This window comes from Canis lupus, chromosome 26 (assembly GCF_048164855.1).
Source record: "Canis lupus baileyi chromosome 26, mCanLup2.hap1, whole genome shotgun sequence".
Classification (NCBI taxonomy): domain Eukaryota; kingdom Metazoa; phylum Chordata; class Mammalia; order Carnivora; family Canidae; genus Canis; species Canis lupus.
The window spans coordinates 7,496,517-7,516,964 of record NC_132863.1 but is presented as its reverse complement, the minus strand read 5'-3'; the positions used below and the strand labels follow the sequence as shown (position 1 = coordinate 7,516,964).

The following is a 20,448-nucleotide window of genomic DNA, read 5'->3' as shown; positions in this document are numbered from 1 at the left end:
AAATACAGATATGCAATTCAGGGCTTGCTCTGAAGATGCACTCTGAGGTCAGAGGTCAGTAATGAGCCATCAAGGCCTTCTCTATTCGGGGAGCCTTCAGTCCTTAGCAGTGATATTCCCACCTTTCCAGCAAACCCAATTTCTTCTATGTTTGCAATTAGCCAGAAGCTGTGGAGATTGAGGGTCTAAGGAACAAGTCCATGCACTGCATGGATTTTCCCAGTGGCTTGTGGAATAGGGCTCACCCTTCTATTGAGATGACATCTCATCCATGCAGTTTCATGTTCCAGAATTAATCCGAAACATATTTAGCATCCATGGCTCTGATCTTGTGGCCATGAACGTGTTGCTGAATGGGAAGCAGGCCACATTCTTTTCATGCAGTTATACTCCCTTTGCTCAAGAGGCTGCAGTCAACTCTGGCTGTCTGGCTTTTACCTCCTTGCTTGCTAGCGGTTGAGCTTCTGTGTGTCTGTCCAGGGTCCTATGCCTGTTCACCCTCAGTTTCTCCAGGGTCCTGTGCACTCAACTTGAGGGTAAAACTCAGGCTGCGCTGGCTGACCCTGAGCATCCAGGAACTCGGGGTCTGGAGATGTGAGTAGCCTTGGCAGGAGTGGGGGGAGATCCTGCCTGATGACTAGGGGGAGATGCTTGGGAGCAGGTTGCAGATCACTGGTGTGGAGAAGGAGTTCCTTCTTCAAATAAAGAAGACCTTGACTTGGGTCAAGGAGGGCTCCAGGGCCATGAAGTTTGAACTGTGGGTACCAGAGAGCTAATATAGGGCTGGTCAATGGGGCTACCTAAGGTAGTACTCAAGTCAATCAAGTCAGTCAAATACCAGGTGCACTTGCACTAGCCACATCCCATAATATTTAATCTTTCTTATCCTGGCCTATGGTATTTCTTTTCTCTGTTCAAATTCTCTTATGCCACAAGCTGCCGTGTAGGTTCACACAGGTGAGAAAGTTAAGTCTTCCTCTGAACAAGGTTCTCTATCACCTGGAAATCAGTACCACTTGCCTCCCTTCCTAAAGCATCATCACATTTCTGGCTACAGGACGAAGGCTATAGGACACAGGCAGGTCTATTCTAAACACACTTGATGCTTTACAGAAAACAGGCTGGTTCTCAGTTCCATTCCTGTCTGCTGTCTCAAATACTCCGTCCCCAGGTCAAGTGGAATATCACCTTGAAGACAAGGCTGTGTGCCCTCCCCCCAGCCTTGGAGGTAGACGGAAGCTCAACATTTCAGAGAGCTCTGAGAGGCTGAACTGCCCCGTGCGGCTGATCCTTGACCCTCAGCAGGAGCCTGAAGCTGCTCACATAGCACAGGGTCCCCTCACAAGGAGCAGGGTGCTGCCTGGGCAAATGCCACGGCCCCCAAAAGTTGGGAGAGGAGGAAACTCAAAAAAAGTTCATGTACTTGCACAAAGGTGGTAAGAAAAAGAAAACCCAGCTAAAAACACAGAGCCTTATGCTACCCTGCACAGATCTACACATTTCAGACCCCTCAAGAGACCTCATTAAGACAAGTGCAATTAATTTTCCAAATCAACTAATGACTAAAGATGTTTTTTTTTTTCTTTTAAAGTAAGTCCCATGCCCAACATGGGGCTTGAACTCATGACACTGAGATCAAGAGTCACATGTTCTACCGACTGAGACAGCCAGGTGCCCCGAGAGAGAGAGAGAGAGAGAGAGAGAGAGAGAGAGAAAGGAAGGAAACAAAATGTAAGACTACCGTATCAAATGAGTGATGAACATGAAACAGGAACTCACTGGCTCGCAGCTATTAAGGGTTCATTTGTTCAACGATTAAAGTCCTATGTGATCTGAGTTCAGACTGGAGTAATTTCTATAGTAATATGCACTAAAACGATAACAAAAAATTAATGTTCTGTAGTATCTTACATGTATATAAAATGGTCCATTAAATAACTGGGGTAGGGAAGAGGAAACACTGGGGTTGGGGTGGGGGTGGATGCCACTGCTCCTTAAAAATACCCTACGATTATTCATTTAACAAACATACAGAAATGATTACCAGGTGAGCTAAGCAACAGAACAGGTTGGAAGAATGCACCAGGCATCTAAGACAGATCTGCCAAGACACAGAAGTGTTCCAGACTGAGTGGTGGATGGAATTACTATTCCTAATTTTCCACCTCTCCTCACCCCTCCTCACACCTTTCCCAACGACTCTTGGCAGTCCCTCGCACTGGAGACAGTGGGCTTCCTGCCCCTTGACTTTGGCTCGGTCACATGACTTGCTCTGGCCAACAGGATGCCGGTTTGAAATGTGTCCTTTTAGAGCTCTGCCATCACCAAAAAGAGGGCCTCTGGGGCCCGCTAGAATCTCTAAAGCCTCAGCCTGGGCCCCAGAATCAACACATGTGCAGCAGACCTAGGCTTGACCTGCGGCAAGGAGCCAAACCCAGTTCAACGGCAGCATGAAGCAGAGCCACTCACCTAAGACAACCCAGATCAGTCAACCTTCAGCCAATTCAACAAAAGCATGACCAAGAGTAAATGACTGCCAGTGTAAGCCACTGAATTCTGATACGTTTGTTACACAGTTGTTGTGGCAACAGCTAACTGATACATAGGGCTCCTCATAAGCCACTGAAAGATAGCTCTTCCCTCCAAGTTCACAGAGAAATCACAACTACTTACCAGGCTCACCTTTCTTCTTTGAACCAGATTTCTTCTTTGCAGGAGCCTCTTGCTTTGGTGCCTCTTGGCTCTGGACCATATCTGCATTTTTGCCTTGGATAGGAGCTGACTCTGCCCTTTTACTCTGATTGGCAGACGCATCCACCTTTTTGCCCTGGTTGGGAGATCCTTCTGACTTTTTGCCCTGGTTTGGGGTTCCTTCTCCCTTTTTGCCTTGATTGGGGGCCCCCTCTGCTTTTTTCCCCTGGCCTGCAACACCCTCTGCCTTTGTGCCTTGATTAGCAACCAAATCTGCCTTTTTACCCTGGTTGGGAGCCCCCTCTGCCTTTTTGCCCTGATTCTGGGCCCCCTCTGCCTTTTTGCCCTGGTTGGGAGCCCCCTCTGCCTTTTTGCCCTGGTTGGGAGCCCCCTCTGCCTTTTTGCCCTGGTTGGGAGCCCCCTCTGCCTTTTTGCCCTGGTTGGGAGCCGCCTCTGCCTTTTTGCCCTGGTTGGGAGCCCCCTCTGCCTTTTTGCCCTGGTTGGGAGCCCCCTCTGCCTTTTTGCCCTGGTTGGGAGCCCCCTCTGCCTTTTTGCCCTGGTTGGGAGCCCCCTCTGCCTTTTTGCCCTGGTTCTGAGCCCCCTCTGCCTTTTTACCCTGGTTGGGGGTCCCCTCTGCCTTTTTGCCCTGGTTCTGAGCCCCCTCTACCTTTTTACCCTGGTTGGGGGCTCCCTCTGCCTTTTTGCCCTGGTTCTGAGCCCCATCCACCTTTTTGCCTTGGTTGGAGGCCCCTTCTGTCTTTTTGCCCTGGTTCTGAGACCCCTCTGCTTTTTTGCCCTGGTTGGGGGCTCCCTCTACCTTTTTGCTCTGGTTCTGAACCACTTCCACCTTTTTGCCCTGATTGGGGCTCCCCTCTGCCTTTTTGCCCAGGTTTGGGGTCCCCTCCTCTTTTCTACCCTGGCTGGAGGTCCCTTCTGCCTTTTTGCCCTGATTCTGTGCTCCTTCGGCTTTTTTGCCCTGATTCTGCACCCCCTCTACCTTTTTGCCTTGATTCTGGGCCCCCTCTACTTTTTTGCCCTGGTTTGGAGCTCCTTCTGACTTTTTGCCCTGGTTGGGAGCCCCATCTGTCTTTTTGCCTTGGTTGGGGGCCCCTTCTGCCTTTTTGCCCTGGTTTGGGGTTCCTTCTGCCTTTTTGCCCTGATTCTGGGCCCCTTCTACCTTTTTGCCCTGATTCTGGCCCCCCTCTGCCTTTTTGCCTTGGTTTGGGGCCACTTCTACCTTTTTGCCCTGATTCTGGGCCCCCTCTGCCTTTTTGCCTTGGTTGAGGGCCCCCTCTGCCTTTTTGCCCTGGTTGGGGGCTCCCTCTGCCTTTCTGCTCTGGTTCTGGGCTCCCTCTGCCTTTTTGCCCTGTGCAGTGCTGGTGGCTGGGGTACCGGCCTTGGCACCCACTGGGGGCACAACCACCATAGGCACCTCCTTGGGAGCAGTTTCTAAGATGGCAGCCTTGGAGGCAAGAACTTGGACGGAATTCACTACAGAACTGACTGCTGGTTCCACCTTTGCCACTTTTTTCTCCTTTTTCTTTTTGTCCTTAGGAGAAGGGGCCAACTTCTCTTGGGGCATGGCTGGTACTGTGGCTACAGGGGCAATGACCACAGGAGGCTGGACCGGAGTTGGAGCCACGGGCACTGCGGGTGCCCTCACTGGGTCTTTGAGAAGGATGGTCACATTGGGGGCTGGCTCATGGTCAGGTATCTTCCCGTTAGGTTTCTCTTCCTTTTTCTTGGTTTTTCCTTTCTTCTCCACTGTTTTCTCCTTCTTTTTCTTCTCTACTTTCTGGTGGTGAGTTTTTGCCATCTCCTTGCGCTGGTTGGCTAGGGCTTCTTCATATGACGTCTCCTTCATGGAAAAGGTTGACACCAGGAAGATGCCGATGGCAGAAACGACCATGAATCCACCGAATACCATAACCCCCAAGGTCTGAGTGTCGTAAATATCCATCCTGGCTTGCTTTCCCTTTACCTGCCAAATACATACACGTAGGTTACTTTTTGCAGAAAGTGGCATTTGACAGTTTCCATCCTCAACCCTACCCCCAAACTTAAGCTTTCACTAGTTCTTCAGACTGATAGTTTCAAAGAAGAAACAAATTCCGGCAATCTCTGACGTCATACATTCCTTCCTGTCCCTCTTTGGAAGTGAGGTTTTTTTCTTTTAAGATTTACTTATTTGAGAGAGAGAGAGAGAGAGAGAGAGAGAGAGAGAACATTCATGCTCACGGGGGAAGGAGCAAAGAGAACTTAAGTAGACTCCACACAGAATGTAGAGCCCAACACGGGGCTCAAGCTCAAGACCCTGAAGCCTAATCCGGGGCTTGATCTCAAGACTCTGAGATCACGACCAGAGTCGAAACCAAGAGTCAAACACTTAGGCAACTGCACCACCCAGGTGCCCCAGAAGTGAGTTTTTATGTAAGCTATGAGCAGCCCCTATTCTAAGGTAGGAAGCAACAGAGGAATGTAGAGTACAGTTCTGGATACATAATACCCTGGAGACTCAGAAGCCACAATCACAATCCAAGAGATTCTCTGCTTCAGGGGTCAAAGATACACATAAGCGAAAGTACAGGCCAGGGGTGAGACAACAGGGAGTGGTGAGGACTGTGACAAGAATGCTCCAGTAAATTAGGGGGGGAATGTGTCACCCAGCCATAGCCGATTGTTGTAGAAATGTGAGTGCCATATTGAGAGATCTTTTGCTTTTTCGCATTAGGCTAGAAATCTTTTTTTCTAAAGTGAAATCAACTGATTAAAAAAAAAAAAAAAAACCATGTAAACCAAACCAAGTTATTTCTGCAGGCTTTCAGCTGCATGCATTCTGGCCAGCAGACCTCTGGCATGCCATCTCTACTCTGTTGTCTCTCTTCCCCAGTGCTGATAAACATGACAACACAGGGTCAGAGATAAGCCTTCAGAATCCTGTGAAATGATAACACTTGTTGAGAAAAAAACTGGCCTTCAAGACAGCTCCTAAAAAGCTGAAGAACTTGTGAGGAGCCTGGGGGCTCAGTCAATTGAGCACAGGACTCTTGATTTATGCTCAGGTCATGATCTCAGGGTTGCGAGACTGAGCCCTGTGTCCAGCTCAGTGCTGGGCATGGAGCCTGCTTATGATTTTCTCTTCCTCTCCTTCTCCCTCTCGAGCCCCTTCAAAAAGAAAAGAAAAAAAAAAAGTTGCAGAACTTGCAACTTGCATGTGAGGAAACAGGAAGTCTTACAAAGTACACCAAATAAAAGACCCCAAGTTTGGAATTTCATGTCTGCAGGTTGCAAAGGAGGAGAGAAAACCGTGTCACCAGACCCAATCCTCAACCCAGGGAAGGAGCCCTTTGCCTGCTGACACTCTCCAAACCAAGAGGATGAGCCAACTCTTCTCACTGCCCTTGTTCCAGAGTCCATGCCTTCCTGGCTACCAGCCCAGGCTGGGTCTGACTTTGGTGAGGAACCCCAGGAGGCTTACTGATTCGGATGCATTCATCTAGTATCAACGAATTTTGATGCTACTATTACATTCCCAGTCCCCTGAACAGATCCTAGGCCCCCTAAAGGGAGGCAGCAATGGAATTAGTAAATAGAATGCAAATCTAAGTAGGCGGGTAAGGGAAGGTAGAAAGAGGGAGGAGGGAGCAGAAGGAGAGAGGTCAACAGGCCCCATCACCTGGCATGACCTCCACACCCCAATCTCTAGACCTTGGAGTAGGCCGGGTCCAGCCTTGTCAGTTGATATTCCTACCCTGGAGGGCAAGAGGGTAGGAATTTCTCAAAAATCACAAAATCAAAAAAAAAGAAAAAAAAAATCACAAAATCCAAATGGTGATACTAGGGCATTTTAAAGAAGGGACTGAGAAGAGATGGTGTTAAATGTCTCAGCATTAGTTCAAAGAAGCAGCATTTCCATCACATAACACACATACACACATACACACACACAAAATTTCACTGTGGCTTTCTAAACAAGCCCCTTGCAGGAACAGGGTTTAAGGGACTCATGATAAAAATGCCACAGCATGTGCTCCCCCAGCGGTAACCCCACCAGCTGTGGCTGGGACATTTACTTCTCCCGGACTATCACCCTGGGTCTCAAATACCAGGGGAACCTCTTTATCACAGCCACAATCTCCACGGGTGATGTGTGAGGTGGGCTCATGGAGCCTTCAAATCCTGGGCAAGTGGATTCTGATCTCTGGGCATGGGTTGTGGCAGTGTGAGCCACAGCCAGGCACCCCCAAGAGAGGCTGTCCCAAATTAGCCTTTCCAGGGACACACTCACAAACGAGGTACCAGAAAGGCAACTGCACCCTGCTTACCCCTGGAGGGAATCCAGTGGACAGGAGGGAAGGGACAAGAAGGCCTGGAATGTACTACAGTCAACTTCCATTTCTTGGTGGGCCATCCACCAGCTAAAACTCTGAGTGCTCACAAGAACCTCTCAAAACTTGGCCAACAGGAATACATCCCATTACAAAAACTACACTATAATCACTGTATTAACCTATTCAGATGACAAAAATCCTCTGACACATTCCCCTTCTCCCGAGGCAGTGCGATGCCTGGGTCACTCCAGAAGCCCCAAGTGGCTTGTCAGCAACTGTACATTGCAAGGGCCGTCTCCCATGGAGCTGCAGCAGGGTCACCATGCCAACACAGTCACCAGGCTCCCACAAAGCAGGGTCTGGTTCCCGTGGAGCACTGTGGGATCAGTGAGGCCTTGTGGTGGAAGCAGAAAAGCCACACCTGAAAAAGCTGCCTTGAATCGTACTCAAGTTAGGCAAATATGGGATACAAAAATATATCCTCTGTTGGGAGCACAGACATGAGAAAAGCTAGCTTGGGAGAATATTTTTCTTCTGCCGCACACACAAATGTATGTTTGGTGGCAGCACAAAATGTGTCTTCCAAGTTTTGCAGAACGGGCTGCTCTAAAAAGAAATTATATCCCTGCCACTAATTCCTGAGTTAGAATTTCTCTAAAAGAAATTGTTCACAGGAAAATGAAAAGCCCTAGTCTTCAGAAATAATACACTGGAACATTTACGGCTAAGGCCGTATCGCCACAAACAGCAAAGAAATCGAAGTGAAAGCCGGCTATCCTGCCTCTGCAGTTGGCGTGGGTGCGGCAGAAACATCATTGAGATCCCAGACTCACAGGGGTGGGAAAGCCAGTGAGGCCTCCAAGTGTGCTCTCAAGACCAGCATTTTTTTTTTTTTTTAAGATTACTTATTTATTCATGAGAGACACAGAGACTGAGGCAGAGACACAGGCAGAGGAAGCACAGGATTCCTGCGTGAAGCTCGATGCAAGATTCAATCCCAGGACCCCGGGAACACACCATGAGCTGAAGGCAGACGCTCAACCACTGAGCCACCCAGGCGTCCCCCAAAAAGCTACGTTCTCTCACTTCGGGAAACATTTATGAAATATGTGCTTTTACTTATTATCACTAGCACACTTAAGAGTGTGGAGCAGAAAGGCAGAGGCTCTGGGAGGAAAGGAAGCAGGAGGCCACCCAGAGGCTCGGGGACCACTCCCAGGCTTGGCAGGCTCAAACTCAACGAGCCACCCTGAGGGTGGTAGAGAATGGCCTCTCTTCTGTTCCTGGGCGGTAAGGATTCAAGGAGCAAAAGTGAGTGGAAGCCCTCAGTTCTTTAGGCATGGAAAACATCTGCTAACTCGTGTGGTCCGATCTACCCAGTCCAAATTGGCCGGTTCAGGCCAACAAGCGATCAGGATTTGGTGAAGTTCTGTGAAGAGACCTCAACAGCCGGGTCTCATCACATGCCATGGAGAAGTGTGGGGCGTGGGGTATGCTGGGTGGGTACCCGAGAGGGCAAGTGTCTGGATGTACTCTCTGGACACCAGGTGACCAGCCAGGAAGGCACAGAACTAAAACAGAATGACCATAAATCAGAGACCCTGGCAGATACAACCACATCAGGACTAGCATCTTCTAAGGTTGTGTTTTGTTTTGTTTTTAAGTGACTAGAGGGCGGGGGGAGAGGGGGGCAAAGGGAGGGGGAGGGAGAATCTTAAACAGGGTCCATGCCCACGGTGAAGTCGGATACAGGGCTCCATCTCACAACCCTGAGATTGTGACCTGAGACTAAGTCAAGAGTTGGATGCTTAACTGACTGAGCCCCCAGGCACCCCCATCTCCTAAGGTTTTTAAATATTGTGAAAAATATTGTGACCATCCATTTCCTATCACCTCAGCTCGTTTCACAGGACTCTGAAGCTGCATTGATCAGGGTCGGAACGGAGCTTACTGGACGACTCATCTCTAAGTTTCCACCTCTATCAGATGCCATGTTGACCACAGGTTTTTTGGGAGAAACATTTTATCAGGTTCAGCTATCTTATATTCCTACTTACCTTTCTTTTCAAGCAATTGGGTACTGAATGTTAGCAAATGCTTTTTATTACTTGACATTTTCTCTAATCTGAAATGGGTTGAATCACAATAATATATATTCTAATGTTAACTCACAGATGGTTCGTATGGTATAAACACTTCTTGACGTTGGGCCTTTTCTTTTTTAATGTATCACTAGATTTGGTCTGTTCACTTTTTTTTTTTTTAATGTGAGATTTGCATGTATGCTTGTGAGAAAAATCAGGGGTCATTCTCATGACCCCGTTCCTTTGGAATCTCAGTAGCAAGGTCACTTGCAGCTCATAAAACTAAGGATGGTCACTTTCCCCTTGTTCTTTGTAGGTTTGGTAGAACCTGCCTATAAAACTCTCAAGATCTGGTGTTTCCAGATCTGTTCTTGGCAGTGGAAGGAGGGGTTAGAAGCTGATTTTTAAGTGCTAATTTCATTTTCCCACTCAGTTTTATTGAACTAGAACGGACATATACAGAACTGTGTAAGCTTAAGGAGTAGAGCACAATGCCATGACTTTTGCACACACACAGAGTGAGATGATTACTATGCTAACTTCGGTTAACATCCATCATCTCATAGAGACAACAATAAGAGAAAAAAAAAAAGGAAAACAAATTTTTTCCTTGTGAGGAGAACTCTCACTCTCTTAACTTTCAGACATAAGCATACAGCAATGTTAGCTTAGTCATCAAACTGTCTGATATGTCCCTAGCACACACTTATGTTGTAACTGGGAATCTGTGCCTTCTGACCCTTTGCTGCAATTCCCTCTCCCCCTGCCCATGGTAACCACACATCATCTCTCTTTCTAGGAGACTGGTTTTGTTTTGTTTTGTTTTGTTTTTTTAGATTTCACATACACGTGAGATCATATGAACTCATCTTCCTCTGATTTGTTTCACTTGGCATAACGCCCTCAAGATCCATCTATGTTGTCGCAAATGGTAAGGTTTCCTTTATGGCTGAGAAATATTCCATCATGTGTGTACATGTATGTGCTTGTGCATGGGGGGTGGGGCACAACTTCTTTACCGACTCATCTGTCAATGGACAGTTAGGTTGGTTCCATGTCTTGGCTGTTACACATCGTTGATTCAATTTCAATGATGATTCCAGAATCAGCTTTTGGGTCTGTGATCCAGTATACGTAATTAATTTTCATTACTCCTTCTTCTAATTTCCATTGGTTTATTCTGTTCTTTTTAACTTCCTGACATGGACATTTACTATTTTCAGGCCTTTTTTTTTTTCTTGTAGCCAAGTATTTAAGGCAATAAATTTCCCTCTAATTACTGTTCTAGCTTCATCCTACAAGCTGCAGCACACACAATTTTCACGATTGTTCAGTTTTATCTTCTAATTCCCATATGATCTCTTAGACTCGTGAGGTGGCAGTGTCCTTAACTTCCCTAACACATGGGGGCTTTGAATTATTATTGATAATTGCTCATTTAACTCTGCTGTCATTAGAAAATCTGTTCTGTGTGATATAGATTTTTAACCAGGATCTAGACATATTAAGAATTTTTTACATGACCCAGGACACTGAAGCATACACACTAGCCAATGTACATATATACAATGCATAAATAACAGAACTTTCATGAAATAACTCAATACTAGTACATGTGATGCACCAGGATTTCCTACACCATTAAAACATTTGGAAAGGCTTTTTGTAATCAATTAAATTGATTTTGAAGCTCAACATACTGATTTAGATTATGGTATTTGGTAAATTTTGTTAGATTGTGGTCAATTTTTATAAATACATGTGTACTCTATGGAGTGAAAGATTCTATGTGTATCCTTAGTTTGAGCTTAATAACCTTCTATAGAATCAGGTTTTTCCAGCTCAATCTATAGCTATTGAGAGCTTTTAACATTTCCCACCATGATCATGGACTTACCAGTTTCTGCTGGGAAGCTGTCAATTTGGGCTTTATTTGAAGGCCATCTCATTAGGTGAACATCAGATTAGCATTGTTACATCTTCCTGATAGAGCGTCTGCTATTTCCCCATTATATAGTGACCTTCTTTATCCCTAATAATAAACTTTTTTCCCCCATGAAAGTCTAGTTTGTCTGACTATTTAAAAAGTTATACTCAACTTTTGAGAGGTTAATATTGGCCTAGAATCCTGGTCTATTCTTTACTTTCAACCTATCTGTGTTCGTATATTTTACGTAGAACTCTTAAAAATAGCATAAAGCTGGATTTTATTTTAAGACTAGTGTAGTAATTTGTCTTTTTAACTGGTAGGTTTAATTCATCAACGCCTATTGTGATTTCCTACATAATTGGACTCATTTAAACCTTTATTTTGTCATTCCTATTTATAATCCTCCTTCTTTGCTTATTTTCTCCCACCCCCTTTATTTCGGCACCCTATTGGACTATTTAGGTTTTATCTCCTTTTTCTCTGTGGTGTTTGAAGTTATACAGTTTTGTTTTTTTTGTTTTGTTTTGTTTTGTTTTTTTTAGTGAGTACTGAACTTAAAATTTTTAAAAATATTTATTTGAGGAAGAGAGAAAGTGAGAGAGAGCATGTGCATGAGTAAGGGAAAGGAGCAGAAGAAATGCAGACTTCCCGCTGAGCAGGGAGCTCAATGCACAACTTGATCCCAGGACCCTGGGATGGCGACCTGAGCTGAAGGCAGATGTTTAACCGACCGAGCCACCCAGGCATCCCTAATAAAAATGTTTTTGATCCTTCCATTTCCCTAACATACATACTTCACCTGATTTCACCAATGCCTCCAGCCGCTTCGCCAACAGTGGCAGAACTGTAAAATGCCTGAAGTCTGGTGCCCCTTCCAATTCACATAAGCCCCTCTTCCAACTTGGTGCACCCCCTTCTCCATCACACACCCCAGAACAACTCCTGGTCTCAGACAACTCACATTTGCATTCCCTAAATGTTTATCATTTTATTTGCTTGCCACTGCTTTTTGAATCTCACTCCCTTCTTTCTGGGTCTTTCCATAGTATATCCTTGACCAGCTCTTTCAGCAAGGATCAATTCTGGATCAACTTTCTCAAGTCCTCACAGACCTGCAATAATGTCTTTATTCCACCCGCACTCTTCATGAATGGATTAACTGAGTACACAAAATTCCATGCTGGCAGTTCTTTTCTCTCACCACTTTGAAGACATTATTTTATCTGTCTTCCTGTCTTCTGGCTTTTTTTGGTGGGGGAGGAAGAGTTATTATTGAGAAACATGCTACTGCTTTGTTGTTTCTTTATAACACCTTCAAAAAAATCTCTCTTGACTTTTTTTTTTTTTTTAAAGATTATGTTAGAGAGAAAGAACGAGCAGTAGGGAGGAACAGTGGGAGAGGGAGAAGTAGAGTCCCTGCTTGAGCAGGGAGCCAACCTGGGACCGATCCCAGGACCCTGGGATCACGAACTGAGCTGAAGGCAGACACTTAACCTACCAAGCCACCCAGGCAACCTTCTCATAACTTTCAAGATTCGTCTTAAACAAAATGTTTTAGGTGTGTATCCTGACCTCGCTCAGGCTCATGGCACGTTCTAAGCTTGAGGGCTCACGTTTTTCATAAATTCTGGCAGAATTCCTAATTAGACCTCTGTGCCGCCGGTCAGCAAAACTCCAGACGTGTTCCAGGTCACCAAGAGTGTCTTCAGCTGAATCTAACCAGCTCTATGATTACTCCTTTGAGTTAATCTATTTGTTTTCAAGCTGGCCTGTTTTTTTCCCTGTATTATTTTTTCCATTAATGTTTTTCATTGTCTACTTTTATATACCTTTAATAGTGAGTTGGTGTCACACCTTTGGTGGCACTTGATGAGAGGCAAAGGGGTCTTGGCTGAGTTGTGGGCTCGTCTCAGAGCAGTTTAATCTTTGCTTCAATCAGGCCCTCAGAAAGCAGCACCCACAGACTGAATTTTACACAAGGCATGGGCTTCCTGTAACAGATTCTCTGGGAGCCTGCAGCCTTCTCTTCCCTGGGACGAAACAGATAAGCCCCTGGTCACCTCCCCTGGCCACTAGTCTGCCCTTCCATTGAGGGTGTGGCCCTTCAAGGGCACAGGCTTCACATGAGGGGTGAGGGGGGCGGGCTCAGGCCCCATTCCCCACCTCAATGAACCCCTCTTCCCACAAGGACGTGACAGCCAGAGACCCAGGTGACTCTGGAGACAAGACCTCACCCACACCCAGGGTCAGCTTACTTCCAGGCCCTAGTCATTCCCTTCACCCTCAGTTTACAGCCTCTGGCGATCTCTCTTACTACTACTTTATAAGCTCAGCTATGCTTTTTAGAGAATGTTCACTGACTTTAACATTTCTAAATGTCTGGAGAAGAGGGTTTTCAGACACCTCATCTAAATAATAAGTGTAATCTCTGATTTTTTTTTTTTTAACCCAGAGAAACGAAGAGAAAATTCAGTTGCTAAACAATATATTCTGAAATTATTTATTTCATGTTTTAAGAGAATGGAAACAACTGACTTCCCACTTTAAAAATAAAAACAATGCTACTCATTTTAAAGAAAGATGAAACACTAAAAATAGAAATGTATTCTATTATAAGCCTTTGCTTACTCATCGGCTATTTCAGATTCAATTTCTATGCCTAAGGAAAAAAATAAAGATTTGACATGTTTTTGTGTTTCTCCAAAATAATAGTCTTTGGAAAAGTAGGCATTTCAAAAGGCCTAAATCTTTCTAGAGCTTACAGGAAGCCTAGAGGCTTCAACCCATCAATGAAGACAACATGCCTCCGAGGTAGGAATCCAGAATCCTGACTTCTCTGGACACCTGGGTGGCTCAGTGGTTGAGCATCTGCCTTCGGCTTAGATCGTGATCTCCAGTCCCACATGGGGCTCCCTGCAGGGAACCTGCTTCTCTTTCTCCCTATGTCTCTGCCCCTCTCTCTGTCTCTCATGAATAAATAAATAAAATCTTAACAACAACAAAAACCGGAATCCTGACTTCTCAAAATGACGACAGTTAAGATGTGCTAGCTGGCCCACGACAGAATTCCTAGTGGGGCAGACATGAAGCTCCCAGAACCCAGGGAGCAGACTCTCCTGCACTGCATCCAAGCAAACCCTAGCACATCCACACTCCCAAATGCTTGTTGAATGAAGGCTCTACTAAATAGCTCATTGAGATAGGAGTCGAGCATTTGTAAGGCTGTAAGGACCACATCCAAACACAAGAACACAGGGATCCTGGTAGAGGAAAATAATGCACACTGTGGGGACTTACAAGCTTTTGGAGTTCTCTCTTGGTTCTTCAGACTTTCCCACTATTGCATATGTGGTCTGTTTCATTTTGTTTGTTGCCGATATCCAGAAATATAATAGATTTCTGTAGGGTGACTCCCCCCTCACCTCCCCCCCCCCCCCCGCCCCAGCAACCCTGCCTAATTCTAGGGACACATCCTTAGATTTTTAAAAATATTTTCTATGTAAATAAGCATCCTGCCTCCGGATTCCGGTTTTGTTCCTTTCTCCTCAATCTTCCTATCTCTGGCTTCACTTTTCCTTGAATTTTTCCTCCAACACAGTGTTCAACAAAGACAGCAGCCATCCTGTTTTCCCTTATCTCAAAGGAAAAGACTGAAGTGTCCCGCTGGTTAGTGTGATGTTTGCTTTGGGTAGATATCTTTTTTCCCCTAGGGGTTCTTGGTTCTCTTATTGGCTTAATGTGGATAAGTTATATTTCCTAGAAATTCATTTATATGGTCAGAACTTTGTGAAACTCTTCCCATGTAGAGATGTAAAAAGAAGGGGTCTTATGTGTATGATGTGTGGTAGAGCCCCCTTCTCGGATCCTTCAGATATTTTTAATAAACATCTATGACATCTACACCATTTATTTTTATTTAGCACAAGTCATTGGTCTAACCACTTACCTTTTTGATGTCTACATCTGTAGTAAAGTCCCATTTTACATTCTTGAGAGGATCTGTGCCTTTTTCTTCATAAATTTTGCTTGATATTGGTCAACATTACTCATCTTTTCTGAGACTGAAATCTTGGCTTTGTTGGATTCACCTATGTACACTGGTTTCAGTCTCATTCATTCCTTCTCATCCATACTTTCTTCTGACTCGTTTCAGTTTATTTTGTCCTTCATAACTTCTGAAAAAAGATGCTTACTCAACAGCTCACTAATGTTCTTTTCTTTTATGATGTGTGTATTTAAGGGTACACATTTCCCTGTAAATAATACTTTAGCTACATCCTACAAGGTTTGACATGTAGTATTTTCATTACTACTCTATTTCTCCTTTTATTGAACTACAAATAAATGCTAAAAGCATATTTTTACAAAATCCCCAAATACGTGGTCATTTTCTATTTCTTTTTATTCAAATTCCAGCTTAACTAAACTGTGGTCAGGCTACCTGTTCTACATAATCTTAATCCTTTGAGACTTAGTTTAAGGCCCCCGGTAGGACCAATCTTTGAAAATTTGAAGTCAAATGTTTATTAGTTGGCTGTGGTATTTTATTTATATACAGTCATAGACCACATTAATTTTGTTCAAAGTTCTAATCATTAAAACTTTCCTCTACCAGGATCCCTGTGTTCTTGTGTTTGGATGTGGTCCTCACAGCCGTATAAATGCATGACTCCTATCCTAGATTTTTGTCTGCTTAGCTTACACCATGCAAGTCTTTACACCATGATCATAAATTTGACCACTTCTTGTACTTTTGTCAATTTTTGTTTTATGTATTTTGTGATTACATTAGTAATATGCAAAGTTAAAGCTGCCATTATCTTTAAGCCAAGTTAAACTCTGATCATTATGATATGTCCTTTCTCTTGATAATACTTTGTGTGTGTGTCAAAGCCTCTTTTATATACCAATAATACAACACCATTTTCTTTTTTTTTTTTATATTAAGTAATCGTTATGCCCAACGCAGGCCTCAAACTCATGACCCTGAGATCAAGAGTCACATGCTCCACTGACTGAGTCAGCCAGGTGTCACCATACCAGTTTTCTTTATTTTTTAAAGATTTTTTATTTATGTATTGGTTTGTTTGAGAGAGAATGTGCACCAGAGAGCACAAGTGGTACAGAGGGAGAAGCAGGCTGCCCATCAAGCAAGGAGCCCAATGCAGGGCTAGATCCCAGAACCCTGGTATCATGACCTGAGCTGAAGGCAGATGCCTAACCAACTGAGCTACCCAGGCATCCCACCAGTTTTCTTTTTCACAGAATTTCTATACTACATCTTCTATCCTTTTATTTTTGACCTGTCTCCTATATACAGCACAAGAGTGGATTTTTAAAATCCAGAATGATATCTTTATGTTTTAACTGCAGTATTTAACAAATTTATATTAAATATGAATGTTGACATATGAGTTTAATTCTATAATCCTATTTTGTGCTATTTTCCCATCTGTCCTTTCTTACCTCTCTTCTTTTTTAAATCATCCATTCTCTCCCCTCTACTTTTACAGAATACACTGTTTCTGTTCTTTAGTAATTACCTTTAAAAAAGAACATGTAGGGTTTACCAAGTTCAAAGTTAAAGGAGTCTACCCCTTCCCCTAATTCCATTACCTTTTCTTCCTTCAGTGTAACTGTTTTCATGTATTAAATCCTACCTTTTTATAGCCACCACCCTCACGCCAAACATTACTATTACTCTTTTATGTTTGTTTAGAGCAAACCAAATATTCACCACCTTCTTTATTCCCTGCTTGTATAGCTTACTCCTTCCATTCGCCATTACTTGCCCTCCAAAAACATCCTCCAGAATTTCCTGTAGCAAGGGTCTGTCACTAATTACCTGTCTTGATTTTTGCCTTAAAAGTGATCTTGGTTTTTTGGATTCTTGATTTTTCCACCACTTTAGTTCCTATATATCACTACACTGTCTACATATGAATGTTTTTTCAATTTTTGGATGGGTGCCTCATCCATTCTGTCAAACCCTCAGGCGTTATCTCGTCCGATACTGGCTCTGGCCCACGATCTCTCTCCTCTCGAACCCCAATTAGACAGGCTTCTCAGCCTATCCTCCTTGGTTCTTAATTGGTCTCAGAAATTATTCATCTCTTTGATTCTCTAAGATGAAATCTGTGCATTTTATTCTGCTCTTTTAGTTCACTTACTCTCTTCAACCTGCTGGGTTTTTAATTACAATTATCGAGCTGCTCATATCTAGAAGTTGTCCCTGATTCCTTTTTAAAATTTGCTAGATCATTTCACAGTTTCCTTTCCTTGTATGTTTTTTTATCTTGTCTATTACTTTAAGTATAGTAAGAAGCAGTGTTTAATATCGGAGTCAATCCCTCTGCTGTCTGGTATTTTCACAGACCTGTTCTTGCTGGTCCTCATTCATGGCGCTCTGCGTTTTTTTGGGTTTACTTACTCTTACCTGCAGACTGCTCACTTCCCTGTGGAAACTACACATGGGGATTCACTAAGCCTGGAATAAGGGGGCGGTCTTTCAAAGATCTGCTCATCCACTCACTTGAAGGATGGCCCAGGAGCACTATCTGCCCAGGTCAAGTCTAAAATAAAGAATTTTAAAATTGGCTGGAGAACATCCTTCCACTGAGGTCATGGCATCTGCATGAGGTACAGCTTGTGAGTACAAGCTCTCAGGAGGGGAATGGGCTTATTTCTGGGTCACCTTCACCCTGGAGACGCAGGTAGCAGTCTTCTGCGGTTCCAGCTCCAAGGGAGCAGGGTCTTCCATTATACTGCCCCCCTGTGCCCAGAGATGCCATCAAAATTCAGTTTGCCCTGTGTGCAAAATGCCCTAAGGGTTGGGCTCACTGTCCACGTCAGTCCTTTCACTGAGGTTTTGGCCTCCTCAGTATCTTCCAAGAGAAAACAACCTAAGTGTCCATCGTTAGATGAATGGACAAAAAAAGAGATGGTATACTTTATACACACACGCTCATACCGGAATATTACTCAGGCAAAGTAAAGAGTGAAATCTTGTCAGTTGCAACATGGACACACCTTGAGAATATTATGCTGAATGAGATAAGCCAGACAGGGAAGGTCAAGTATCATGTGATTTCACTTATGTCATAATGTAAAACCCAAAAAACAAATGATCCAAATAGAACCAAATCCAGATTCAGTTACAAAGAACAATGTGGTGGTTACCACATTGGGAGGAGGTTACCACAGAGGGGAGGGAGGTTGCAAGTGGGGGGAGGTGAAATAGGTGAAGAGAATCGAGAGGCTCAAACTCCAATTATAAAATAAATTATGTCATGGGGATGTAATATACACCATGGGGAATAAAGTCCATAATACTCTATCAACTTTGCTCAATGATAAACGGGAACTAAATCTACTGTGTGATCAGTTCTCAATGTATACAAATCACTGTTGTACACATGAAGTGGAATATTATATACCAATTACAGCTCGTAAAAAAGGAAAATAACTTCCATACCATTCCATGCTTTTGAGGTGCTTTTTATCTGTTTTCTACCTGCCCTGCCCTACTCCAGTCAGAAGGCTGGTCCAGACCACCCAATCACAGGAACACACTGGACCCTCACTTCTTGGGGCTACTGGCATTTGTCACTACTGTGCCAAGAGACACTGATATTTGGCATCTCTAGCCGAAAGAAATCCCAGCCAGCAGAGCTCTTAAAAGAAAAAGGTGATCATCCCTGCTATGTGACAGAAGGTTGGTTGTACTAGGTAGACTTGCAAATCCAGACTTGGATAGACATCCAACCCAAGAAGCGGGCAGTCTGCAGGGTGTCCCTGCACTACCTACCTGGGCTCTACACAAGGATTCTAGGAGGTGGGAGGATCGTCAGATTAGAAATGTGTGGGGAAGGGCTCAATGATACCTGGTCCTCAACTGCTGGCTCCTTTGTTTTTAAGAAATCTCCTTAATACTCCAACACTCATTACCTTAACCTGGGGATGGGGATCTGAAAACTTAGACCCCAGATCAAGGCTCTCCCTTCAGTTAACGAAGGGGAGCTGCGAAAAGGAGCTGCCTTTCCACTTGAATTTGCGGTGAAGAGGTATCCTTTGCTCATCGACAACAACACCTGACCCTCTTTCACGGACTTCTCGCAAAGGCCAATCTCAGATTAATGAATTCCATGGTCAAATGTTCCCATCTCTGTGACAAAGGAGAAGTATGATATGAGTGAGTTTTCTTATTAATAGCGATGGTAACTCAAACTTCATTCTCATTCCTTTTTATTATTTTTTTAAGATTTTATTTATTCATGAGAGACAGAGAGAAAGAGAGGAAGAGACACAGGCAGAGGGAGAGGGAGAGGGAGAGGCCGGCTCCTCGAAGGGAGCTCAATGCAGGACTCGATCCCAGGACTCTGGGATCATGACCTGAGCCAAAGGCAAATGCTCAACCACTGAGCCACTCAAGCACCCCTCTGGTTACTTTTTAAAATCAGCCACTGCAGAATATATTCTAAACCCTCTCATCCTGCTGGTGGGATAAATAAATAATAAATCCTGCACCTTGGGGAAAAATCTGGCCTCTCTTCTAAAGCTGAGCATATGCTTCCTTGAGGCTTGTAATCCCACTCCTAGGAATAGGCCCGACAGCTATGTGGATAAGTGGTCACCATGGTGAGGGGCAGGACTTTATATTTTATAATGTAATTCCTACCCTATTATAATATGAGCCCCCGATTAGAAACTGCCCAAGTACCCGTGCAGAGTGACAGGGGCACTGGTGACAGACTCACAAGCCAGAGTAGCACATGACAATGACAAGCCCAACAGCACAGATGACTCCCTTCAGCACGCCCAATGAAAGGCCCAAGAGAGCATAAGCCGTGTGATGCCATTCACGTCAAGCTCAAACCCAGTGGGGTGGATCTGCACCAGATACCAGCAGAGCAGCTACCCTTGGGGCTGGGCAGCAGCTGGGGGGGGGGGGGGGAGAAGAGGAACTGGGTGCAGGGTAATATTCTTTGATGTGCTGGATAAAATAGGGTGATCAGTTTGTGGAAGTTTAAAACTGGGCTGTAGACTATTTACAGAGCACTTTGCTGCTTATGTATTTTACTTTACTAGAAAGTTTGGGGCACCTGGGTGGCTCAATGGTCGAGCATCTGACTTCAGCTCAGGGTGTGATCCTGGGGTTCCAGGATCGAGTCCCACATCAAGCTCCCAGAGAAAGGAGCCTGCTTCTCCCTCTGCCTGTGTCTCCACCTCTCTCTCTTTATCTCTCATGAATAAACAAATAAAAATATGTTTTAAAGTTTAAAAATATACATGCCCACTCTGATAGGAAGCTACAGCTTGTGGGAGCTGGAGAAGGAGCATCTTCAGTGCCTGGGGCGTCTGGGGCACCAGCCCTCTCTTGGGCACTAATGGTGTAGCCAGGGGCAAGAAGTAC

The 20,448-nt window shown here is 44.5% G+C and overlaps 1 protein-coding gene across 3 annotated transcripts in view; it reads right to left on the bottom strand.

Moving 5' to 3' along the window:
- RRBP1 (ribosome binding protein 1) overlaps positions 1–20,448 on the bottom strand; it is a 65,358-nt gene that overhangs the window by 36,511 nt on the left and 8,399 nt on the right. For 2 of the 3 annotated variants that reach the window (XM_072799964.1, XM_072799962.1), the window contains exon 2: positions 2,674–4,672. In XM_072799964.1, the coding sequence (XP_072656065.1) occupies positions 2,674–4,651 (1,978 nt within the window). In that variant the 5' untranslated portion in view covers positions 4,652–4,672. The remainder of the gene's footprint in view (positions 1–2,673; positions 4,673–20,448) is intronic. The other variant, XM_072799963.1, reaches the window with a different exon arrangement.